This window comes from Mustela lutreola, chromosome 7 (genome assembly GCF_030435805.1).
Source record: "Mustela lutreola isolate mMusLut2 chromosome 7, mMusLut2.pri, whole genome shotgun sequence".
Lineage (NCBI taxonomy): Eukaryota > Metazoa > Chordata > Mammalia > Carnivora > Mustelidae > Mustela > Mustela lutreola.
Window position 1 is genome coordinate 3667988 of NC_081296.1, and position 20184 is coordinate 3688171.

The 20184-nt window shown below is 59.2% G+C and overlaps 1 protein-coding gene across 2 annotated transcripts in view; it reads right to left on the bottom strand.

Moving 5' to 3' along the window:
* The window catches only part of ADAMTS7 (ADAM metallopeptidase with thrombospondin type 1 motif 7), a 39831-nt gene that overhangs the window by 14036 nt on the left and 5611 nt on the right, over window positions 1-20184 (bottom strand). Inside the window, exons 2-8 of one of the 2 annotated variants that reach the window (XM_059179789.1) lie at window positions 18353-18708; window positions 16741-16906; window positions 15588-15787; window positions 11393-11476; window positions 10992-11116; window positions 10178-10327; window positions 8853-8996 (exon numbers count right to left, since the gene is read on the bottom strand). In XM_059179789.1, the coding sequence (XP_059035772.1) occupies window positions 8853-8996; window positions 10178-10327; window positions 10992-11116; window positions 11393-11476; window positions 15588-15787; window positions 16741-16906; window positions 18353-18708 (1225 nt within the window). Of the gene's footprint in view, window positions 1-8852; window positions 8997-10177; window positions 10328-10991; window positions 11117-11392; window positions 11477-15587; window positions 15818-16740; window positions 16907-18352; window positions 18709-20184 lie in introns of both variants that reach the window. The other variant, XM_059179788.1, reaches the window with a different exon arrangement.

The window sequence follows — 20184 nt, forward strand, 5'->3', positions numbered from 1 at the left end:
TGACCTCCAGGCCCTCTGGCCTCTGAGCAACGAGCCCCACTCCCCAGGGTCACACATTTGCATGAGCTGCTCCCTTGCCTGCTCTGCGCGCCCTCCTGCAGAAACTCTCCTGCCCAGGCAGCCCCTGGCCCTGCCCGGAGCTCCTGTAGCCGCCACCCCACAGCCTGGGGCCGGGGCCCCCTCACTCTGAGATCTGGAGAGCATCAGCTAGCAGCTGATACAGCAGCCACCCCTGTCCGCCCCACCCCAGGCTGAGGTCTCGGGTGTCTGTGGGGGGTGACAGCCCACTGGGCCAGGGAAAACCCTGTCTGCCCTCTTCCAGCCCTCCCTGGCAGGGGACCCACATCAGCAGGCAGGGCGCACGGAGGCAGAAGGGCCCCGCAGAGGGCATCCTAGGCAGGCTCAGACCCATCTCGGGGCCCCTTGGGCAAAGCTGTTGGCTCTGGGGCCCAGTGTCCATCCCACTGCCCTGGCCACGCCCCTAAGGCCACTGCTGTCCTGCAGGAGTCAGAGAAGTGTCCCTGGACCTCCCTCAGGGCAACAGCGGCTGGTGAGAGCTGAGGTTGGGTAGCTAGCCGGCCCAGGCAGCAAGGACACCCCAGCCAGGCAGGGGAGGGGGCAGAAACCCTCCAGTTTTCCAGTCTGAAGTGCTTAGGGTGGCTGGTAGCAGGCGGAGGACCAGCTAAGCAGAGGATCCTGGTTAGGGTCAGAAGGGCAGAGGTGACAGGTACTGGGGTCTGACAAGCACAGAGGAGACACCACAGGACGGCGGGGCCGTTGAAAGATATGAGGAAGCCGGGGCAGGGAGCCTCTGGGATCCCGGAGTTCCAAGTTTCAGAGGGGAGCTGTGGGGGCTAGGGTAGTGTGGGTGTCTGTGGGGTTTCCTGAGGCCCAAGCTCCACCTGGAGTGGCCAAGAACACAGCCTCTGAGATTAGACCCATCGGAGGACCCTGGCGACCCCTCCCCAGACCACCTGGACCACCCGTGCTGGTGGAATCCAGACTGAGTGTTGGCAAATTGAGTAGCAAGGAAACCCAGGCCTCTGCCCCCCAGTGATCACCGGCCAGCTTCTTGGTCACTCCTCAAACACCTGTTCCCTCTCCACACACACGCAGGGCCTGAAGCACAGCGTCCCCTGCCCTGGGTCACCCCCAGGCCCTGGAGGTCAGGCTCCGATGCTGGCTCAAGCTGCCAGTGGCCTCACACACCCACTCGCCGGGCGGCGCCAGGGCAGGCCCCCTCCCCTCCACCCACACGCCTGACCTCAAATGCTTCACCCCAGTGCAAGTTCGAAACCATGGCAGCAGAGCCCTGGCTGAGAAAGGCCCATTCTGACCACTGGCCTGGCCTTTGGGGCAAAGTGTCAGCTAGGGGCATGGGGGGCAGGGTCAGCCTGGCCCTGGGGCTCCTTCTTTCCTGCAATTCAAGACACTGGGCTAGGAGGGCTGGCCCACCCCTCTGACTCAGGCCCAGGCTAGGGGCTCCTCCAGCTCGGGGTCCCATACGTCCCCGCAGCAGCCCCAGTCTGGCCTTTGTCTCCTGGCTGGAACTTGCCATGTGTCTTGTCCTGTGGGCCGGGCGGCCGGAGTAGCTATCCTACATGTGTGTGAGGGGTCGGGAGCCCTGGGGACCCACGCGGGACCCGCCACCAAAATCAGGGCCATATTCAGGCCCAAGTGCTGATGGGGAGTCGGCACCCCCCGTCCCATGCTCCGCCGTGCAGCCTTGGGCCACCCGTCCCGCTCCCTGGGGGACCTCATCTCCAGAGGCCGAGGCTGCCCGAGGGAGCCCGAGCTACAGAGGTATAAATAGCAGCATCTACCCGGGAAAGTCAAAGGGGCAGCGGCCGCCAGCCCTTCCTTCCTCCGGCCGGCTCCCCGCCAGGCTCCTCACGTGGACACATGCCCACAGCTGTCTGCAGGGGGGCCGGGGAGCTCCGGTCTGCTAGGGAAAGCCAGGCAGCCTGCGAGGGCCTCTGAGCCTCCCCAGGCCCAGGGAACACTGCCCGGCCCCAGAGTCCATGCGGCTCTCACTCGTCCAGACCCTACTGGGTGAAGCCCGTCCAACTCCAGCAGGGAGACGGAGGACAGGCTGGCAGCACCCCTCCCTCTGGGACCCCCTTTCCTTGGCCCTTTCCTGGCCCTCCAGGGTGGAGGGGCGGGAAAGCACCGTCCACACAGGCTTGCCTCTCTCTGGCCTTTGCCCTCACACGGCCCCTCTTGGTGCCATTCCTGTCCGTGCTCCCCCCTCCCCCCACCAACCTCCCAAAGGCCCCAGCAGGCTCAGGCTCTGGCCTGATCTTCCCGCCCTCGCCCCAGGCCCCGAGCCAAGGCCCTCATACATTCCAGCAAAGAGCACAGAGACCCCGTGTGTGTCCTGCCCGCAGGGTGCTGGGCGGCTCCCTGGGTGGGGACAGCTGGGAACAGGCCCTGGGGGTGTTGTGGGGGAGACTCTCCTCGCAGGGGGAGGGGGGACAGGAGACACGCCCTTGGGACTTTTTCCAGGCCTGCTCTCCTTGCCCGGGCTACCACGTGGGTTCAGACCTGTCTTATCAGGCTGCTTAGAAGTCATGGTGAGAGGCACCAGCACCGAACATGAACCACGGGGTTGGCGACAGGCCGGACGCTAGCAGCCTCCGCGAGGCAGGCCCGTCAGGAGCCCCATGGGCCGTGTCTGCCAACGCGGGCAAGAGCCGAGGCCAGAGTCCAGGCCCTAACCATCACCCCAGCCGCCCCGCAGCCATCCCTCCGCTGCAGAGGCTAGAGTCCCTGCTCACACCCACAGGGGACACGCTCTTGTCCCCACGTAAACCCACAGTGAGGGACTTCTAGAAAAACATGGCAGAGGGAGCTCCACACGCCGCCCCCCCCCCCCAGGATGACAGCAAAAGAATAAATGAACAAGGACACAAGGCGAGGGGGCAGTGACAAGGACGTAGGACAGATGTCAGCGAAATTCAGGACGCGGAAAGCCGATGTGAGCGAGGGCAGAGCTGGGGCTGGTGAGAGACGGAGGCCGAGGCCTGCTGGAGAGACCAGCCGGGAGCAGAACCCGACACGGGCTCAGGCTTAGGGCCCAGGGAGCCACGGAGGCCTGGGCTGGGGACAGGAGACATCAGACCCCACCTCCACTCCCGCACCCCTATGGCCAGGTGATGGCCGCCGCCCTGCCTGCAGAGCGCCGGGGTTACTCTCTGAAGAGGCTGACCCGGGGGATCTGGCCCTCGGGGACCTACAGAGGGACCTACAGAGAAGGGGACATGTGTGAGTTCACACAGGGAAGAATGGGAAACCAACAAGGCCCTTCCCCACCTGGTGCCAGAATGCTACGGCCGGACTCACAGCTCCCGGGACAAGAGGAGAGTATCTCAGGGGAAACAGAACCACTCCAGAAAGGGCCCTCAGTGCTGCTCCCGAAGACACAGCCCCACCCCGGCCGCTCCGCGTCGCACCAAGTCCAGAAGCCTGCTGGGCCCGGAGGCCTGCCAGCTGATATCCCAGGGCCGCCTCCCGCGCACGAGAAGAAGCTGAACTGGCTTAAACCCTTTAATATGAAATGGTTTTTTAAATTAAGGAAAGGGGATGCCTGGGTGGCTCTGTCATTAGGCGTCTGCCTTCGGCTCAGGTCATGATCCCAGCATCCTGGGATCGAGCCCCGCATCCGGCTCCCTGCTCGGCTCGGCGGGGAGCCTGCTGCTCCCTCCCCCGCTCTCTCGCTGTGTCCTCTCTCAGTCAAACAAATAAATAAAACAAAATTTATTAAATAAATCTATAAAACTAAACCAAGGAAAGAAAGATATCGCAGGCCGTGGAAGAGAAGAGCTGAGCCCACGGAAGGAATGACCTCAGAGAGAAGCGAGGCAGCCCCGACAGCGGGCAGCAGCGAACATGGGGATTTAGCAAATAAGGAAGTACAACAAGTTCAAAGTATCGCGGAGAAAACTTAACCGAGGGTGAACACAGGATGTCCTCCAGAAAACCGAGAGAAAAACCATAGAAAACATGTAAAGGATGTGAGGACAGCTGAACGTCGAGGGTTCCAAAAGGGGAAAATACAAATGATCAAATAACACAGGAACATTTTCAGAAAAGACAGGACCTTTACGGGAAAAAGCATCCACCAGGTCTAAAGAAGCAAGAAAAGTCTCACGGAGATGACCCAACCACCTTACCTGTGAGGGAGCCAGGAAAAGAGGAACAGACAAGACCCCAAACCAGCCGGAAGGAAGGAAGGACAGTGATCGGGGCGGAAATAAATGAGGTAGAAACCAACAACCAGAACAGATCAAAGGAACCAGGAGCTGGTTGAATGAAAAGGTCCACGAGATTGGTGTATCTTTAGCTGGACTCATCAAAACAAAGACAGAGAGACAGAGAGAGAGACGGAGACAGGAGAGAGAGGACTCGAAACCAGAGACGAAAGATGAGAAGGAGCGACGGGCAGCACAGAAATGCAAAGGGTTGTAATTCAGAAAAACTCCAATTCGACACACTGAACAACATGGAAGAGACGGATAAATTCCTGGAAACATAAAAACTTCCCAAAAAGAAATGAGAAAGAAACAGAAAATTTAAACAGACCAATCCCAGCAATGAAACAGTCATCAAAACTCCCAACAGGGACGCCTGGGTGGCTCAGTGGGTCAAGCAGCCGCCTTTGGCTCAGGTCATGATCCCAGCGTCCTGCTCGGCGGGGAGCCTGCTTCCCCTCTGCCTCTGCCTGCCACTCTGCCTGTGCTTGCTCGCTCGCTCTCTCTGACTGATAAATAAATAAAATCTTTAAAAAACAAAAAACTCCCAACAAACCACAGTCTAGGACCAGATGGCTTCCCAGATGAATTCTGCCAACGCTTAAATTAGAGTTAATACCTGTTCTTCACAAACGATTCTAAAAAACAGAAAAGAAAGGAAACTTCCAAATTCATTTTGAGGCCAGCATTACCGGGCCAAAACCAGACAAAGACCCCACTAAAATAGAGAATTACAGGCCAAGATCCCTGATGAACATAGATGCAAAAATTCTCAATAAAATACCAGCAATCCCGGGGCACCTGGGGGGCTCAGTGGGTTAAGCCTCTGCCTTCGGCTCAGGTCATGATCCCAGGGTCCTGGGATCGAGCTGGGCATCAGGCTCTCTGCTCAGCAGGGAGTCTGCTTCTCCCTCTCTCTGCCTGCCCCTCTGCCTACTTGTGATCTCTGTCTGTCCAATAAATAAAATAAAAATCTTTAAAATAAATAAAATAAAATAAAGTAAATAAAACACCAGCAATCTGGATCCAATAATACACTTAAAAAACCACTCACCCTGATCAAGTGGGATTTATTCCGGGGTTGCAAGGTTCACACACTGATCAATGTGATACATGAGTAAGAGAAAGGATAAAAACCATGTGGTCATTTCAAAAGACACAGAAAACCCATCTGACAAAGTTCAACATCCATTCATGATAAAAACCCTCAACAACGCAGATTCAGATGAGAGGGAGTGAACCTCAACATGATTAAGGCCACATATGAGAAATCCACAGCCAACATCACACTCAACGATAAAACACTGAGAGCTTTTCCTCTAAGATCAGGAAGAAGACAAAAATGTCCACACTCACTCACCACATTCACAAAACATAGTACTGGAAGTCCTAGCCACAGCAGTCAGACTAAATAAATAGATAAACAAATAAATAAATGCCATCCAAATTGGTAAAGAAGTAGAATATGATACTACATATAGAAAACCCTCAAGACTCAACCGAAAAACTAAATCCCAGGATACAAACTCAACATACAGAAATCAATTGCATCTCTCCACACTAACAGTGAAGCAGCAAAAGAGAAACTAAGAAAAAAATCCCATTTATAATTGCACCAAAAATAACAAAGTACCTAGGAATAAACTTAACTGAAGAGGAAAAAGATCTGTACTATGAAAACTACAAAATATTGAAGACAACACAAAGAAATGGAAAAACATTCCATGCTCATGGGTTAGAAGAACAAAAATTATTGCAATGTCCACACTTCCCAAAGCAATCTACAGATCTAATGCAACCCCGATCAAAACACCAACAGCATTTTCCACAGTATTAGAACAAACAATTTGGTTGGAACCACAAAGACCTCAAATAGCCAAAGCGAGCTTAAAAAAGAAAAGCCAAGCTGGAGGCATCCCAATTCAGACTTCAAGATATACTACAAAGCTATAGAAATCAAAACTGTGATCTTGGCATAAAAAGAGACACACAGATCAATAGAACAGGACAGAAAGCCTAGAAACAAACCCACAGTCACATGGTCAGTTAATCTTCGACAAAGCAGGAAAGAATATCCAATGGAAAAAAGACAGTCTCTTCAACAAATGGTGCTGAGAACACGGCACAGCCACATGCAGAACAATGAAACGAGACCACTTTCTTACACCATACATGAAAATAAACTGAAAATGGATTAAGGACCTAAACATGAGACATGAAATGATAAAAATCCTAAAAGAGAGCACAGGCAGTAGTTTCTCTGATGTTAGCCATAGCAACTTTTTCCTAGCTCTGTCTCCAGCAAGGGAAACAAAAGCAAAAGTAAACTATTGGGACTGCATCAAGATAAAAAGTTTCTGCACAGTGAAGGAAACAATCAACAAAACTAAAAGGCAACCTATGGAACAGGAGAAGGTATTCACCCACAACATATCTAATAAAGGATTAGTATCCAAGATATAGAAAGAACTGATACAACCCAACACGCAAAACAAATAATCCAACTAAAAATGGGCAGGAGACGAACAGACATTTCCCCAAAGGAGACATCTAGATGGCCAACAGACACAAGAAAAGACACTCGGCATCACTCACCATCAGGGAAATGCAATTTACAGCCACAGTGAGGTCCTACCTCACACCAGTCAGAATGGCTAAAATCAACACGCCAGGAAACAATAGGTGTTGTCAAGGACGCAGAGAAAGGGGAACCCTCCTACACTGTTGGTGGGAATGCAAGCTGGGGCGGCCATTCTGGAAAACAGATGGAGGTACCTCAAAAAATTAAATATAGAGCTACCCTATGATCCAGCAATTGCACTAAAGTATTTAACCAAAGATACAAAAATACTAATTTGAAGGGATACGTGCACCCCTGTTTATTGTAGCGTTATCTTACAATGGCCAAAATATGGGAGCAGCCCCAGAGCTGCTTGACAGATGAATGGGTAAAGAAGATGTGGTGCGTGTACACACACACACACACACACACACACACAGAGAGGAATATTACGCAGCCATCAAAAAGAACAAAATCTTGCCATTTGCAATGATGTGAATGGGACTGGAAGATATTATGCTAAGCGGAATAAAAGAAAGACAAAACAACATGTGATTTCACTCACATGCGGAATTTAAGAAACAAAACAGATGAACAAAAAGGATAAAGAAAGAGAAGGAGGCAGACCAAGAAACAGACTGAACTCTAGAGGAAAAGCTGCTGGTCACCAGAGGGGAGATGGGGGGTCATGGGGGAGACAGGTGATGGGGATTAAGGAGGGCACTTGTCGTGGTAAGCGCCCGGTGGTGGATGCATGTGTCGAATTACTAAATCGTACACCTGAAATTAGTATTACACTGAGCATCAACCACACTGGAATTAAAACCAAAAACAACAAAAAAAAGGCATCTAACAAGAACCCTCCAAGACAAAAACAGATCAAGGCACGACTGCAAAACTTCCAATCATCATAAGAGAAAAAGAGAAAGAAAAGCTTCCAGATGTTTTAGGAGGTCACGACAGAGGCCTGGGAATAAGACTGGAAAGAGCCTTCTCAGCAACAACGTTAGGAGCCAGAGGATGATGGGAAAAATTCTTTGAAAGACTGAGGGCGGGTGACTTCTGGCTTGAAGCTGATATCAAATCCAACTACCAATCAGGGGTCAGGAAAGAAGGAACTCCTTCAAACCCCTCACCTCCACACACCTTTTCTCAGAAAGCTACTTGGCGATGTGCTCCAGCAGAACAAAGAAGCATCCCCTCTAAAGTTGGTAGCAGGATGACCCCACAGGATAATGTTAGGACAGGCCCAGAAAGCACCCGGTCTACACCGGAACAGGGGGCAGAGGCCACACTGTCCCCTGGAACCAGAACTTGCTCCAAATGCAGAAAGAAGGCAGTGACGTGTCAAGAAACACGAACCACCAGAAGCTGTGCTGTCCCTTGTTACTGGTCCTACTTCCCCGTCTCAGCCAAGCACACAGTGGAAGCGAGGAGGCAGAAGCGATTGGGGGCAGGTGGATGCTCTTACGCTAGCACTTAGAGCTAGCACTGCACAAAATAAAGGTCAACAGTAAGATGTATGCTAATAATTTAAATTTTTAAGTTTTTCTTTGTTTAGAACATTAAATAGCAAATAAAGTTTAGGGGACGTGAAAGAAAGGAAAAACTTTTAAGTTTCGGCACTTTGAACTTTAAAAACTTTAAACGGCACTTTTCCCTGGACTCCACTGGCCACGTGGCTAGGTCTGTGCCCTGTCTGGCTTCCTTCCCATCCCAAACCCAAGGATCGCATCCCCATCCTGGACCCATGGTCCCTGAGTCCCTACTCTCCCCCGGCCTTCCCGACAGCCCTCAGGTCCCTTGTATGCCAGCCCCCGCACCCCACGCAGACACCACTGCTCTCCCTTCTCCATGTGTGTCAGCTGTTTCTGTCAGACCCAGCTCAGACGGCCTCTCCTTCCAGCCCCGGGGGAGGCTGAGACCCGTGCCCAGCTCCACCTGCCGGCCCCCAGCTCTACTGGCTGCCTTTCTGGGCCACCCTCCATCCGGCACCGGAACACAGCTCAGGCCGCCCCCCTCCGACCCCCCGTGGGGCTTACTCCAGGAATCGGGTGATGTACTCGCGGCTGCATTGGGACCAGGTGAGGGGGATGGTGTCGTACAGGAGCTGTGGAGACATGATGAAAGGCTGTTTCCCAACAGGCTCGCAGTCATTGCCGTTTCCATCATGCTGAATGCCGAAGCTGCGTGAGAGCGGAGGCCGCGGGGCAGGTGAGCCGTGGGAGAGCGCCTGCCCGACCCTTCCCTCCCGCCTGCACGGGGTGAACCCATCAGACGGTTGTGCAGCCTCTGGAAGGTCAACCCCTCTGGGAGCCTCTGCCTCCCTGACCTACGGTGGGGGTGGGACAGCTGTGCTCCCCGAGCCCTCCTCCAGGGACACCTGCCTGAGCATGACAGCACCTGCGGGGACTGGCCGGTGGGAGGCACGGCCGGGAGGGCAGCCCCCGCTCCCTCCCTGGCGCCCAGCACCCCTGGACTTCGTCCTCGGCCTGCGGCTGTGCGCCAGAATAGGGGCGTCTGAGCTGCCCTACGACAGAAAGGTTCTCAGGACGCCATCCTTGGGATGGAGCCAAGAAGACTATGTTGGCTTGGCACTTAAGACATGCCGGGTGCCGTGCTATGCCCTGGCAGAGACCCCATCTCGCTCAGCCCTCAGAGCGGCCGGGGGGTGCTCAAAGAGGCTTGGGGCCCGGCCGAGGGAACGCAGCCAGGGAACGGCAGGTCCAGGGCACCGTGCTCTTTCTAGCGCCACGGGCATCTTTGAGACCCTGCATGCTGTCCCTCAAGGAGCCCGAGCAAGTAAACCATGAACCCCCAAACCTCTGGGCGGCAGACCTGGCTGTGGGCCACCCTCATCGGAGCAGTGGCCTGAGGCGCGGCCCCATCGAACAGCCGGACCCCCTCGCACGGCCGGCTGAGCACGTGGACCACCCTTAACCCTAGAGCCTCATGTGGACAGGCCAGCTGGCCGGAACCGTGAGCATCGCCCCGGATCCGACCCGCTCGACCAGCAGGGCGCGCACAAAGGCCTGGAGAGGGCAGAGCACTTGCCCGGGGTCACAGGGCAACCAGGAATACACATGTGGCGGGACCAAGAGTCCAAATGCGAGCATGGAGAGCACCGTGGAGGGACCGCTGCAGACCCGTGCCGACGTCCCAGCCACGTCAACCCCACCTCACACGGGACTCTCCCTGAGCTGGCCCCGGGGGACCTGGGTGGGCCTCTCCCCACCGGACAGGAGAGCAGCCTGGCTGTGGGGACGGGGCAGGGGCAGTGCATGGCCAGGCCAGGACAGAACCCCTAGCTGGGACCTGGTGCCCCAGGGGCAGTGAGGGGAGCTGGGGGGCCGAGCAGGCGGCGTACCTGTGTCCGAGCTCGTGGGCCACGGTGAAGGCCAGCGGCAGCCCGGTGTCCTCGCTGATGCTACAGCTGTAGAGCGGCTGGCACATACCCGCCACATGGGCCAGGCCCAGCGTCCCACAGGGCTGGTTCATGGCTACACACAGGTCCTTCCTGCGGGTGCAGAGGGAAGCCGCCCTCAGGCTGACCTGGCCCTGCACCAGGCCCAGCTGAGCCTAGAGCGAGCGAGGAGGGCGGCTGCCCCCTCCCGCCCGGACAGCAGCCACGCCCAGGGCAGGGCCCTCAGGCACACAGACACGGGTTGGCACCTGGGGCGCAGCCCAGCAGGATTTTGGTTCCTGTCCCCGGGAGGGTGCCAAGGCACTGCTGGGACCCAGCAGAGGGAGACCCCGACCGACCCACCTCCGACCCCTTTGCATTTGTCCAAGGTGGGGAGGGGGGGCTGGTGGCCAGGGCAGCCTTGGCTGTCCAACAGGGGGCAGGGGGCTCCTTCCAACAGAACCGCCCTGTCTGCAGACCGCAGGGATGGACACGGGGACTCCCACGTGGGATCAAAGTGCGTAAAGCACACGTGCCCGTGATGACCAGCTGGGGACGTGTGAACGGGTTTGTGGACAGAACCAGGGTCGGTGCCCTGGTCGTGGGCTTGCGCTGGGAGCACCGGGGAAGGGACAGGGGCGTAGACACGAGCCCCAGGGAAGGGGCGCCGGTGTAGGGCGTCCCGCATCGTCTCAGTATAGAAAGGTCTCACGGAACAGTGACGGAACCGGTCTCCAGCCGCCCTCCACGGCTCCGGGGCAGCCCCCACCCCCGGCACCTGGTCAGCAGGACGGCCGTGTCATGGTGCTGCGGGTGGGCGTCCCCTTTCATGTTGATGCTCTTCTGCCACCGGCAGAAGCTCCTCAGGGTGTTGTCTGCGTGGTGTGTGACCTTCAGGTCTTCCTGGGGGCACAGAGAGCGGCCACTGGTGCCTCCCCAAGCCCAGAGGGGACGCAGGACAGAGGACGGGGTGGGGGGTGCATAACAGCCGAGCCTGTGGGCTCTGTCCCAGCTCCCGTCTGACCACCCCTCCCGCAGGCACATCCCAGGGGACCGGAAAGAGGGCCAGCCAGGGACTGGGGGTTGAAAGGGGCCCCGCCTGGGCTGAGCTGGCTCCCGGTGCCCTTCCACACGGGGCAGCTCAGGGGACGGGGCAGCCCGGGGCTCGTGACTTCTCACCTCCTCATCCTCCAGCAGGATCAGGCGCACGATGGTGATGTGGATGGGGTTCCCAATGCTGGGATCGTGAAACAGGCCGGCCACCTGCCCGAGAGATGGGGTTGGGCTGTCACCCTCGATGGAAGGTGTAGACAGCCACCAGCAACCCACACAGAGGTGTGCACAGCCCCACCCACACACAGGCTGCACACACAGCACACCGTGTCCCCGCATGTCCCCAACCCAGCACCAGCAGAGTCCACATGTAACCCCCTCCCAGGCCCCAGCCGGCCCTGAGCACCGGCATGGGATCGGCTTCCCTGCCTCACAGCTCAAATACAGGCTTCTCGGCCCATCCCAGGGTCCTGCTTGCCTGCTCTCTTCACTGGGGCAGCTTGGCCGCCTCCTCCTACCCTGGGGGACACCAGACCAGCATCCCAGGACTGAGCCCTCCCATGAGACAGGAGACCTGGGCAGAGCGGAGAGAAGGGGTGGGGCGGGCACAGCCCCCGGGGTCTCCCCACTGGCCTGCTGTCCCGCGGGGCAGACGTGCCTGTGTCCGAGACCCCGTGGCTACACGGAGCTCCCCACTTGGTCCCGGGAGAGAAGGCCACCCCAAAGACGGCAGGTGCATCGAGGGGCAGGGAAAGCTAGCTTCTCTGTGAGGCTCCCTCAGCACGAGGAAGGGGCTGGCCCAGGACCAGGCGGGCGTCAGGTTGCTGGTGGTGGAGATGGCAGGACAGGGGGTTATGGGGGGCTTCTAGTAAGTCCATCCAGAGATACAACATTCAGACAGGAATGGACAAAACACACGCTTCAGAAGGATGCCGTAGGCCCTGATAACGGGGACGAATTGCACTTTGAGAACCCAAGGTTAGGGACGGGTTAGACAAGTAGCACCACATGTGCACCTCGGCACGCGGGCTGGAAGCCTGGGAGCCCTGTGTGCCACCCCACCGGGGCAACCCCTTCTGCCCCCTCCAGCTGCCCTGCATCCACCGCCAAGGCCACTGCCCAGGCCAAGGGGCCAGCACCTCCTGCCTGGCTGGCTGTGGAGGCCTCTCAGCAGTGTCCCCACGCACCCTGCCCACCTACAGCCTCGCAGCCCCCTGCCGCCAAAACTCAAGTCCAACCACATTGTGCCCTTGCTTAAAGCCGTAAGCGGGGCTTCCCGTCCACTGTGCAAGGACCAAGTCCCAGCCCTGACCCACTCGCTCACCACCTCTCTTGTCCCCACTGCCGGGTTCCGACCCACCTGGCTCACTCCAAGAATCCCGTGAGCGTCCCTACCACAGGGCATTGACAGACGCTGTGCCCTCACCTGGAACACCCGTCTCATCTCTCCGGCCCTCCCCCTCCAGCACATCTGCCAGAGCCTTCTTTCCACCCGATGCTCCCAAAGCCCCGTGAACTCATCCTTCCTAGCAGCCCCTCTGCTGACCTGCATGTTCCTCAGGATGACGGTTTCACGAACATCACACTCCCCGGCCAGACCCGAGCTCCACGCGGGCCATGTCTGCAGGGGCCCCCTGACATCCCACCGACCCATCCAGAGCCTGACCCACGATGAGCACTCAAGAAGTATCTGCTGAGGGGTGCCTGGGTGGCTCAGTGGGTTAGAGCCTCTGCCTTCGGCTCAGGTCATGATCCCAGGGTCCTGGGATCAAGCCCCGCATCGGGCTCTCTGCTCAGCAGGGAGCCTGCTTCCTCCTCTCTCTCTGCCTGCCTCTCTGCCTACTTGTGATCTCTATCTGCCAAATAAATAAATAAAATCTTTTAAAAAAAAGAAAAGAAAAGAAATATCCGCTGAATGTTGGGGTGCCTGGGTGGCTCAGTGGGTTAGAGCCTCTGCCTTCGGCTCAGATCATGATCCCAGAGTCCTGGGATCGAGCCTCGCATCAGGCTCTCTGCTCAGCAGGAAGCCTGCTTCCCCCCACCCCCCCACCCCTGCCTCTCCGCCTGCTTGTGATCTCTTTTCGTCAAATAAATAAATAAAATCTTAAAAGAAAATCTGGGATCACAACCACGTTTGACCCAGAGCCCCTGCTCTTACTTCTTAGCTTTGGGAAATGCCATCTGTCTGGTTTTAGAGATTCTCAGTGCACTTTAGCTCTGAAGGCTCTGAGAAGTTCTGCAGCAAACGAGTTGTGTTAACCTCTATTGCCAAACTTCTCCAACTGTGCCACCTTTTTTCACAAAATACTTATTATCGTCTCTTGGAGTAAGTCCTCCCTGGAACATTCTTTGAGAAACGTTACAATGAAGCAGAGTTTCCCATGCGTGGGCTTCTGCATTCAGTGAGTGAGCACGTCCTCCAGAGGGACAAAAGGGGTGAGCTCTCCCCATCTCAACCACTCTGTTCCCCCATCCTTCTAGCAAGCTCTGGCCACCACAGCCTCACAGCTGCCTGTCTCTGGGCAGAGGACAGAGTGGGGCTTTGGAGGCAGGCAGATCTGAGCTCCAGACCTGGCTCGGTCAGTAATCAGCTATGTGACAGTGAACAGTGACCTCTCTGAACCTTTGTTCCCTCTCCCGTAAAGTGGGAGTGAGCCTGAGGCAAGGCAGTGACCATGGGACACTGGAAGAGCAGGTGCTCACGAGGCCGCAGCCTTTCTCAGAGGCTGTCCTCACCCTGCCCTCGTGTCCCAGGTACGCAGCACTGTGAGGCTCCTGGCAGTCTCACTCCATCCTGACCCATGCCGGACTTGCCGGCTCAGGAAAGCCTGATATGGTCCAAAGCAGATGAATGAGAGCCCCAACCCCTCCTCCAGGACGGGGCTCCTAAAGTGAAGGCACGGGTCCTGTGCCCCTGGACAGGGAGGCAGGAAGGGGCCAGGCCTCAGGCCAAATGGCTGACCCATCCCCCAGGGGACACCATGGGGGAGCCTAGAGGGACCAGCACCTGGCCTTTGGGGAACACCCAGGAAGGATGAGGGGAAATGAACAGCCGGAGGCTCCAGCCCAGCTCCTGGGCCTCTGTCGGGCTAAGCCCTGAGACGGGACAATGACCCTGTGGCCTTAGAACCTGGCCTTGCTCGTCCTCCCCCTGGGGTTCAGTCCCCCCAAACCCTGGTCTGTAGGGCGTCCCCGTGCTGGGCAGACGAGGCCGCACGGAGGCTTGGCTGGGCTCTGAGGTCTCCTGGAAGGCAGACCTGCCAGGCGGAAGGCAGCGGCTCTCACCGCATGAGGAGCAGGGAGCCTGAGCACGGCCACGTCAGGCCGGAACTGGCCCAGAGCTGAGCTTGCTGGTGAGGCTGGAGCCGTGGGGGCGCGGAGACCACGGCCAGAGGCCCCTCCTGTCCTGGCACCCCCGCCTCACCTCTAGAAGGTGGTGGCCAGACGCTGGATGTCTCAGGGCTGCGGGAGGTAAGGGGCTAGTGCAGAGGACACAGCCGACTGTGGCCCCGGCACGCGGAGCGCACACCGTGCTCACCCAGGAGAGGGGGCCACGTGGCATCTGCCCCCTGGGTGGCCTGCGAGGGCTGGGGCACTGATCTTTCCTGTCACATGGAGGCCGGAGGGAGGGGGTGGTTGGCACCCCGCAGTTCAGGAATCACCCGCTCCAGCCACCAGGCACTGGGCGGTGGGGGGACAGGACGCCTCAGCTCCCATCCAGGTCTGCCCTGCCTCGTGTGCAGCATGACCTGAGCAGGTCACTCACCCTCTCACGGCCTCCTTTTCCCAACTGGCCTGCGGAGCCCAGAGCCCCAGGGACAGCCCCGGCTCCCATCATCACGCCCAGGTCACAGATAAGCAAATTGAGGCTCCGACAGGCCAGGTGTAGCCCGAGGTCAGCAGCTGGCAGACTCTAACCCTGGACAGACCCTTCGCACACTCACAAATGCTGGTGTTGCAGGCAGGGGCCACCCTGACTGGGTGCTTTCACGTCCCCAGTGTCCCAGGATCACGGCACAAAGCGGGAAGGTCTGCTTAGACCAGGGTGAATGAACCAACACGACTACCGCTCCCCAGGTAGTCACGGACAGCAGCTGTAACCCCCGCCCGCCTCCACTCCCCCTGCTCTGCGCAGCAGCCCCCCCCCCCAAAAGGCCCAGCGTGGGCCCCGCTCTCTCCTGGTGGTCCCCCGCACCCACCCGGCCCGCCTGGACTCCAGAGCCCGGACGCCGCTCCTCCTGCCCAGACCCGGGGTCCAGCCGGCTGGCCGTCCTGCGCCTCCAACACCGCGCACTGCGCACCGCACACCGCGCAGGCTCACCATGTTCATGATAGTCAGCACGTAGCTCTCGACTTGCGGCTGCCCGTGGTACTCCACCATTTTGGGGTCGGCCACCACCAAGGTCTCCACCCACTTCTCTCTGCTGACCGAGCGCTGATGGAGCCGCCTCGGCCGTGGCTGCCGCCGCCCCTCCTGCCGCTGCTCCCAGCGCTCCCGCCGTGCCTCCGGCTCCGCCGATGCTGTGGGCCCCAGGAGCTGGGGGTCAGGGGCTGGCCCAGGGTGTGCATCACAAGGGCCTCTACTCTGCAGCTCGCCCCAGGGCCGCAGGAATGGCGCCGGGCCCAGAGCTAGCGGCCTGGACTCCCACTGTGGCTCTGCATGGGTCTGTGCTGTGTGACCCTGCGCCGGTCACTTTCCACCCCTGACCCCAGCTCCCCAGAGGAGTAAAGAGGAATCAGCCGCAGGCCCTCAGAAGGTGCCCTCGGGGCATGATGGTAGGGTAGATATGGGTCCCCATCTCCCCCCTGGCCCCCAGGCGCTCCCTATCCGTGGGGCTGGGTGGATCCCAGCGCAGGGGACCCCCGGGCCCAACGCCCACCCGGGAGGCCATCCCCACTAGAGACCTGGTCGCCTGTCCCAGGCTGCCCCAGAGAAAAGGACACACATCTGTGAAGCCGGGAAGACTGTGAGTCTGGGTACCCGTTCCGCTGAGCGGAGGCCCTGAGCTGAGGCAGCCTCCAGGACCGGCAGGCCAGCCAAGCAGTCCCTACAGCCCAGCAGCGCTTGCTGGGCGGCTCGACTGGCCAGCGATGTGGCCGCCGGGCAGAGAAGGAGCTGCCCAGGAACCGAGGTTGGCTATGGTGGGCTGGGCGGAGTGGGGACGGGAAGGAGGCTGGTGGCCAGCTGCACTGCTGGGCTGGCTGCTCAGGGAGGAACCAACAGAGCTTCAGTGAGCAAGGAGGGGAGGCACCAGAGAGGGAGGAGCCCAGGGCAAGCGCAGGCCTGGCAGCAGAGGCCCCAGGCCCATGGTACTTTCGGAAGGCAGAGGCTACGGTGATGTCTGCTGGCCTGTCTGCATCCTTTTGATTCAGGGGAGCGGAGCATGGAAGTGTGGGCAAGGGAGGTTTCCAGAAAAGCCCTCCAGGCCTCCAGGCCCGTGGCCCTCCCCAGAGCTGGCAGCAGAGGCACATACCTTGTACCCCACAGGTGCCTGCAGCCATGGGGTCGCCGGTCGCGCTTTCCCTCTCTGGCGCCTGGCGCTTGTAGACCACGTGGGGCTGGGCGTGGCCGGGCCGGGCTGGGACACCCTCGAGGGGCTCGATGAAGTAGTCCTCGTTGGAGAGCTGGAACACACCTTTCTGGGAAAGAAGGGCCAGAGTCACAGGACAGGGCTGGCACTGGGCGCTCTGCCCACCCGTCCCCGAGGCCCATCCTGCCGGCTGAGGCCACACCGCTCCCAGCACTCCTGACTGACCCCAAATGCACACACTTTCCTCCCTCTGGGCCTTCAACACTCAGCCCAAGGTGGAGCTTAGAAGCCGCAGGTGTCAGGAGGATGCTCCCCCCTCACCCGTCAGGGGCAGGAAATGGGGGGCCGTGGTACATCTAAGATGGCATCTTCCACACAGGCCCGGAGGGCCCTCTTGAGTCAGCGGCCAGGCCCCCAGACCACTCTCCTCTTGTCGGCTGCCAGCCATTGTGTCCTCTCGCGGCTGCCTGCACCCCAGTCTCCCCGAGGCAGGGAATCACTCACACGGCAGCTCTGCCCATGCCCCAGCCGCGGGGATGCGCGCTGTCACCAGAACATCCTGGCCCCCGGTCCCAGGGCCTGCCAGAGCAGGGGGGCAGGCGGGGGTGTCTCCGGGTGCCCGTCTGCCAGCATTCAGAGAGGCCGGGGAGGGGGTGTTGGGAAGTGTCCGGGCAGCCCACCACCTCCAGAGGAAGCCTAGGCCTCCAGCAGGGAGAAGGGTTTTCTCACCTCTGCAGCTCCCTCCTTGGCCCCATATCTAACCCCCCCCCCCCCCAGGCTGGGCAGGGCCGAGAGCCCCGAGGGCCAGAAAGCACACCCCGGAGACTGGGTTTGAGTGTGTAACCGAGCGGCTGTGGGCAGTGCCCTCCAAGCCGGTCTCCTCGCCCGCAGGCTCAGCTGAGGCGGCTTCTACGAGATTAACGAGCTGAAGGAGGCCCGGCCCAGGCTCCCGTGACCTGCAGCTGTGCTGCGGGCTGTCCGTCATTAGGCCCTGTCCTCCAGCCCACGGCTTCCCTGAGCCCTCGGAGCTGAGGGAAGGTGGACGGCTGACAGTGCACACACGTTCCCCCCCTACACACCCCCCACATCCCACAGAGGGCAGGCCCGGTCACCCAGAAGCAGAAGGGGTCCCTGTGCTGCCCAGAGAGGCAGTGGGAGGCAACGGCAGCCCCCAGCCCTAGCCAGCAGCACCTCCACGGGGAGCGGCCGGCTGGGGCCCCCTCTCCCCAGAGGAGAGGGAGCCCGGGGCTGTCTGACCCGGAGAATACCCTAAAGGGATCCGAGGGGTAACAGAGTCATAACGGAGGCTCCCGAGGAAGGAGGGCTGCGCTGTGAGTGATTCTCAAAGGGGGCTCTCTGCCCCTGCAGCTTCCACACTGGGGAAGGTCGGGAAATGCCGGCTTGGGAGACCCACCCCGACCCATCGCAGGCCGTTTTAACGAGGCCAGCCGGTGCTTCCGGCTCGCAGTCAGGCTGGAGGAGGGAGGACCATCATCTGGTGGACAACACCCGCCAAGGTCCAGGTCCGACCTGTGGGTGGGGGGTGCGCACTCACCAGCCCGTCGCAGGCGCTGATGGCCGCCAGGCCGCCCTCCAGCTCGGGGTCCTGCACCTCGCCGAGCAGGTGGCAGGCAGGCAGGCGGGCGCGGATGTGCATGCGCCCCAGGCCGCCGCGCCGCCGCGTCTCGCTCACGAAGCCGGGCGCCAGCAGGTGCGGGTTCGTGGTCAGGTTGAAGCGCAGCTCGCGCCCCCGGTACTGCAGCTCGTAGAAGGTGGGCGCGGCGCGGCGCGCGGACACGTCCCGCTTGCGCAGCGCGCGCGGCCACAGCTCGTAGGACAGGAAGGAGCCCCCTGCGTCCACGCGCACCGGGTGTACGATGTCCAGCGCCGCGCGGCCGTCCACGCCGTGCCCTGCGGGGAGAAAGCCGGCGGCGACCCGGAGTGAAGGGGCCGCGGTGCCGCCGCCACCGCGGGCGGAACCTCGCCTCCCCAGCCCAATTCTCTGCCCGGGTTACCCGCTAACCCCCCAAGAGCCCCCGCCCCTCCCCAGGCGGCCAAACCGATGGATCAAGCGCCCCGCCCTGCCCTGCCGTGGCCCCCACCCTGACCTGGCCGCATATCAGGAAAAGGCCAAGTTCTGGCAGCGGCCGAAGCGGCCCGGGGCAAGGCTATTGCTCCATCCTGCACCTCCCTGACCTGCTCGAGCGCCTGCCACTCGGCCCAGCGGCCTCACACCTGCTGCCTCGCCGGTGGGGCTCCGCGGGCCAGAACCTTCACCGGGTCACGTCCTGCTCCAGGGGTTCACTGAGCCCTCCCCTGAGCCCTTTATCTTCACACCGCTGCTCCCTGACCCCCTTCCCAGCGGTATTTTCCCCAGAGCACCTCGGACACACCATGTGGCTTCACATTTCAACTATGTTTCTGTTTGTCAATTTTCTCCCCGGGTAAACCCCAGGAGGGCGAGAATCCTTAGTCTTTGCTGGAACTTTACCGGCCCGAAGAGGGTCTTATTGCTCCCGGTCGTTAAAAGAAGTAGTTGCTCAGTAAACGCTGGGTGACTATGTGGAATGGGGGTAATCACTGCTTGTACTCTGGGGGCTCTTGTGGGAATCAATGAACCAACCCCCCCAACCCTCAGAGGCCTGGTCGGCTGACTGCACCTGCCAACCATCAGGATTACTACGTTGACTGCAGAGCCTGGGGGATTTAAAAATGCACTCTCAGGGGCCAGAGGGTTCTGCATGTGCCTCCAGGCCCCCTGGCATGGGGAGACAGAGGAGGACCACCCAGATGCATGCCCCCCCCTCCCAACCCCAGCAGAGCGGCTCTGCTGTATTTCTGTTACACACAAGAGTTCATTTGGAGAGAAGGTTCCAGGACTGGAAAAAATTTGCAGACCTGCACTCAGGCCCCTGCAGTTGGCGGAATGGCCATTGCTGTCCTCATGGAGTTCCCGGTCACACCTTCTCTTAACCTTTTTTGCCATGGACCCCTTGTCAGAATAATGTTCTCGAATGCATAGGATTCAATGCAAGTGAGTGCCAAGGAAGCAGATTATACTGAAATACAGTCATCAGCATGATTTTGGGAGTGGGCTACCGACGCCAGCGCTCCTTCATGAATGCACAAAGCAGGACCTAAGGGCAAATTCAACAGCTATGGTAACTGTACCCTAGTGATGAGCTACAACCGTATTTGAGACAGAAAAACACGTTTTCTGGGTCGGAAACCAAGTCACAAGGGCTACTAAAGCTATCGTAGTTGGGTGCGACCACACATAACTGAAGAAAACGCTAACTTAGAGGTAAAAGACTTAGAGACGTTCTATCTTCCGGTCGGAGTCCATGGTTCTTTTTATCTTGCCCGCGTCCCTGGGGCTGGGGATTC